The sequence below is a fragment of the Arvicola amphibius genome, chromosome 2 (assembly GCF_903992535.2).
Source record: "Arvicola amphibius chromosome 2, mArvAmp1.2, whole genome shotgun sequence".
Lineage (NCBI taxonomy): Eukaryota > Metazoa > Chordata > Mammalia > Rodentia > Cricetidae > Arvicola > Arvicola amphibius.
The window spans coordinates 105,648,407-105,654,228 of record NC_052048.2 but is presented as its reverse complement, the minus strand read 5'-3'; the positions used below and the strand labels follow the sequence as shown (position 1 = coordinate 105,654,228).

Below are 5,822 nucleotides of genomic sequence, written 5' to 3'. Positions count from 1 at the left end.
CTAGTGTCTAAATTTTAGCTTCAGTACATTTATTCTTTTGAAAATATGCAATCCAAGAGGATGACAAGGATCCTGATTTGTTCACCATGTCTTCAAAAGTGTGCTCCCTGTTTTCAGTGAATGGCAAAAGAAGAATATACTCGTAATTGTGAAGGCTATTGTGGACTGAATGTATGCCTCTCAAGCTTATTTTTTGGAGACCTCGCCCCAGTGGGATGGAGGTGATGCCGTGCTTTTGGATATGGTTCATCATGAATAGAAATTAATCTCCTCTGTGTGGTATGAAAAAGATAGACACTCAATCTAACTGTGATGCCCCAAGGGTAATGGTTAGTAATGGTTAAGGGCAGTAAAGGGAATCTTCTTGATTCAATCCTACTGATTCCGTAAGACTGTCCAGATAGGACACACGCATGGATCATCCCTGTATTTTACTATGTAAGGTACTAATTCACTCTGTCAGCAGGAAGACTTCACCAGATGTAGCTTCTGGACCTTGAAGCCAACCCTGAGTATTTTTAAAAGACAAAGATTTCTCTCTTACTAAATGCCAATTTATCTTTGGATATAAAGACAATTGTTTATATTGTATAGTCCTCATCCGTCAATAAGAAAACATTCATTTGCAACAGATAAAAACTAATACAGAAAAATCACAACCAATCAGAATGCAAAGTTGTGAAGCCCAGTCCCAACGGATATATATTTGAAACACTCTTGCACAGAAGCTCAGGTAACATTTCAGAAGAGGGGGTGGGCACAGAAAGATTTTAAGAGTTGGAAGATCAGGAGACTTGCTGGGAGATTGTGTCTTCTAGGAGTGTCAGAAGTTATACTCAGAAAGCCTCACCAACACGACTGTCCAAACAAGCATGAGCTGAACAAGGATGACACCAACAGACACGTCAAAGGGAACCGGGAAAAGGCCCAGTGGCTGCCACCCTACATAAAGAGTTACAGGTAACTAAGGAATGCTGGGATGACAGAAATATCCTTTCTCAGGAACCATCAGAACAATTAGTTATTCAATACAAAATGGAAACATATATATACATATGTAACATATAGACTGATTAGGTTATATTTAGGCTTTGTAGACTGAATACCATTGGGTAGGTCTTGTTTTGGGGTTTCTTGAAGCATGCCTCAGTTCTTTGGGTTTCTTTATTCACTTCTATTTGAATATCAGAATTAGAGGACAATGTATGAGTATGAATCCTGATAGCATATTAATTGATAATTCTTCATACAGATTTATTTGATAATTACCGATATCTTTATAACTTTGATTTTGTACTTTTAAACTCACTAAATAATTTTATTGGTTTTCCAACTAGTGATCTTGTACATACATATTTCATTGCTTTGTTCCAGATATGTTATATTTTATGCTGTTTTGTGATTTTCATTTCTTTTCTGGAAAATATATGCATACTGTGTCATCTATGGCTCCAATTTTTTTCACTAAAATATAAAAATTATTAAACACGTTTTAAAAAATATTTGTTAGGAGTTTTTAACAGAAATTCTGTAATGGTTAGTCAAGAGAATTGGTTTTTTTCTAAATATTCCATTTTTATGAGCTTCCCAAGGTTATATGTACAGGCTCTTGTTTCCCAGACTTTTAACCTTACAACTGTTTGTCATCTGGGAGATTCTTTGATAATTTTTGTTTTTCTTTGTTATACTGATTTAGTTCTTCTGTATTTCATTTCTAGAGTAAAGGAATTAAAGTAAAACATTTAAAATGTTCCTATTGCTTTTGGCTTAAACTCAAGCACTATGAAGACCTCAAATTCTGGTCCCTTTTAATTTCATGTTCAGGTGATAAGACTTCTTCACTTTAATTTTTTTGATTCAGACATTTTATTCATGTGGAAATCAAAAAATAATTATATATTTTATGAAAATATAATCATTTGACATGAGAATGCAAACTCCTATGAATAACTTCTGAATAAATATGATTTATCATAAATTTGCATAAGTGGTTCCTATGAGAGCTGAAGCCATTTTTAGCCCAATTTATACAACAATGACCGATGGACTTGTATTTCAGGAATTTGAATTGTTATGTTCTGGTCCATAATGTAAGGATGATGACATTTGCATCACAGGTATGTGTAGGAGGAGACTGCCCAGACCTGAATAATCACTATATTAACTATAACACTGCTTGGTCTATTATCTTAAATTAACCCATTTCTATTATTCTGTGTATCAGCATAAGGCTGTGGCCCACTGGTAAGTGCCCAGCATCTGTTTCCTTTGGCAGATGTATCGCGTCTCGTTGACTCTGCCTACTCTCTCTATATGTCTCTCTGTTCCAATTTCCTGCCCAACTTTATTCTGCTAAGCCATTGGCCAAAGCAGCTTTATTCATTAAACAACAAAAGCAACACATATACAGAAGGATATCCCACACCATCTCCCCTTTTCTGTCCAATTGAAAAGGAAGGTTTTAACATTAATATAATAAAATTACACATAGGGTCTCATTGAACGCGGCGCCAGCTTGGGGGGAATTGGTGCGGTGTCCTCGCCAGCACAGCCGGGCCTACACGCGAGCAACCATGTCTAAGGGACCTGCAGTCGGTATTGATCTTGGCACCACCTACTCCTGTGTGGGTGTCTTCCAGCACGGGAAGGTGGAGATAATTGCCAATGACCAGGGTAACCGAACCACACCGAGCTATGTGGCTTTTACTGACACGGAACGATTGATTGGGGATGCTGCGAAGAATCAGGTTGCGATGAACCCCACCAACACAGTTTTTGATGCCAAACGTCTGATCGGACGTAGGTTTGATGATGCTGTTGTACAGTCTGACATGAAGCACTGGCCCTTCATGGTGGTGAACGATGCAGGCAGGCCCAAGGTCCAAGTAGAGTACAAAGGAGAGACAAAAAGCTTCTACCCAGAGGAGGTGTCCTCTATGGTTCTGACTAAGATGAAGGAGATTGCAGAAGCTTATCTGGGGAAGACGGTTACCAATGCTGTGGTCACAGTGCCAGCCTACTTCAATGACTCTCAGCGCCAGGCAACAAAAGATGCTGGAACTATTGCTGGCCTCAATGTGCTTCGAATTATCAACGAGCCGACTGCTGCTGCTATTGCCTATGGGCTAGATAAGAAGGTTGGAGCTGAAAGGAATGTGCTGATCTTTGACTTGGGAGGTGGCACTTTTGATGTGTCCATCCTCACAATTGAGGATGGAATTTTTGAAGTCAAATCAACAGCTGGAGACACCCACTTGGGTGGAGAAGACTTTGACAACAGGATGGTCAACCATTTCATTGCTGAGTTTAAACGAAAGCACAAGAAGGACATCAGTGAGAACAAGAGAGCTGTCAGGCGCCTGCGTACTGCCTGTGAACGGGCAAAGCGCACCCTCTCCTCCAGCACCCAGGCCAGTATTGAGATTGATTCTCTCTATGAGGGAATCGACTTCTATACCTCCATTACCCGTGCTCGATTTGAAGAATTAAATGCTGACCTGTTCCGGGGCACTCTGGACCCTGTAGAAAAGGCCCTTCGAGATGCCAAACTAGACAAGTCTCAGATCCATGATATTGTCCTGGTGGGTGGTTCTACCAGAATCCCCAAGATTCAGAAGCTTCTGCAGGACTTCTTCAATGGAAAAGAGCTGAACAAGAGCATCAACCCTGATGAAGCTGTTGCTTATGGTGCAGCTGTCCAGGCAGCCATTCTATCTGGAGACAAGTCTGAGAATGTTCAGGATTTGCTGCTCTTGGATGTCACTCCTCTTTCCCTTGGTATTGAAACTGCTGGTGGAGTCATGACTGTCCTCATCAAGCGCAATACCACCATCCCTACCAAGCAGACCCAGACTTTCACCACCTACTCTGATAACCAGCCGGGTGTGCTCATTCAGGTGTATGAAGGTGAACGAGCCATGACCAAGGATAACAACCTGCTTGGAAAGTTTGAACTTACAGGCATCCCTCCAGCACCCCATGGTGTTCCCCAGATTGAAGTCACTTTTGACATTGATGCCAATGGCATCCTCAGTGTTTCTGCTGTAGATAAGAGCACAGGCAAGGAGAACAAGATCACCATCACCAATGACAAGGGCCGCTTGAGCAAGGAGGATATTGAGCGCATGGTCCAGGAAGCTGAGAAATACAAAGCTGAAGATGAAAAGCAGAGAGATAAGGTGTCCTCCAAGAATTCCCTGGAGTCTTATGCTTTCAACATGAAGGCAACAGTTGAAGATGAGAAACTTCAAGGAAAGATCAATGATGAAGACAAGCAGAAGATCCTAGACAAGTGCAACGAGATCATCAGTTGGCTGGATAAGAATCAGACTGCAGAGAAGGAAGAGTTTGAACACCAGCAGAAAGAACTGGAGAAAGTCTGCAACCCCATCATTACCAAGCTGTACCAGACTGCTGGTGGGATGCCTGGAGGAATGCCTGGTGGCTTCCCTGGTGGAGGAGCTCCTCCATCTGGTGGTGCTTCTTCAGGGCCCACCATTGAAGAGGTGGATTAAGTCAGTCCAAGTAGACATGTAGCATTTGTTCCACAGGGAAACATTTATTTGAAGGACCCAAATTTAGCAAGTTTCATGGCAGTTTCAAATTCAAACTGCTACAATAAATTTACTGGGCATTCTCAATACTTGAACATGTTCAATGTGCACAGGGAGTGAAATAAGCATTGCACTTTATAACTGTATCCTAAGTGGAAAATGCAATGTCTAATAAAACAGAAAATGCAATGTCTAATAAAAATATTTAAATTGGCACCACCAAAAAAAAAAATAAAATTACACATAACAAAACAGTTATCAAGCAAGAATTGCAGTTACAATAGTCCATTTGTATAAGGCAAAAATTAAAGATAATATTCTGTTATCTATCTTATCTTTGTGAGTCTAAAGTTTTTTATCTAATTTATCTTTTAGCATAACTAAAGAAAGCTATAATTATCTGTCTTTAACTCTTCAAAGACCACAGAAGGATATTCTACTATCTAAGTAAACAGGAAGTACATTGTAAGCAACTTCTAAAACTCTACAATTGACAGAGACATCTTGCAGCCTGGACAGTTACCCAAAGTTCTTCTGTAACATTGGGACATCCATCTTTAGCCTACAGGCCCATAGTATCTGGCAGATTTTTCCATGAAGCAGGAAATTTGAAGATCTGTTCTGCTTTGTACTAGCAAAGTTCATCAGTTGCTTTCTTTTGTGTCCTACAGAATGTCTGGCAGTTTCTTCTGTGAAGCAGGGACCCTGAAGGACCATCCCATCTTTTGAAGAGTTCAACAGTCACTTTTCTATAGATCCTGAATGTCCAGTTCATACAGCATACCATAAAGTAGTCCATGCAAAAGAAGTTTCTTGTCCAAAAGACTAGCTTTGTCACATTGAAGGCAAATTTCATAATGAGTTTCTTCAATGCCCACCAACCTCTCTGAAGTAATTGATGCTGCCAGAAACAGACATGTCTCACTATCGAGAAAAGTCTAACTTTTTAAAATATTTTAAAATGCAATATTCCATAGATCTTTGAAGTGTTGAAGATTATCTATCTAACTGAAATATATCTCTATATATCTAGAACACCTAAATAGCATGACTACAAGTTTGACAATTATGACTATCTATTAATCTGAAATTTTTAATTATACATTACATTTTTAAATGAATTGCACAAACACAATACCTTAAACAAGAACAGAAATATGTATACACATAGTGCAACAAATTTGGCCTTTTGTATCAATAGACCAAGTATTCATTTCTATATTAATTGAAAATAAATATTTATAAACAATCACTCTGGAAATTTGAGCA

General features: G+C 39.3%; 1 protein-coding gene across 1 annotated transcript; it reads left to right on the top strand.

Annotated features, from left to right (window-relative positions):
- Positions 1-2,566: 2,566 nt before the first annotated feature.
- On the top strand, positions 2,567-4,769 carry LOC119808171 (heat shock cognate 71 kDa protein-like). The gene has a single exon (XM_038320564.1). The coding sequence runs from the start codon at positions 2,574-2,576 to the stop codon at positions 4,512-4,514; it is 1,941 nt and encodes a 646-aa protein (XP_038176492.1). The 5' UTR covers positions 2,567-2,573; the 3' UTR covers positions 4,515-4,769.
- The last annotated feature ends 1,053 nt before the right edge of the window (positions 4,770-5,822 follow it).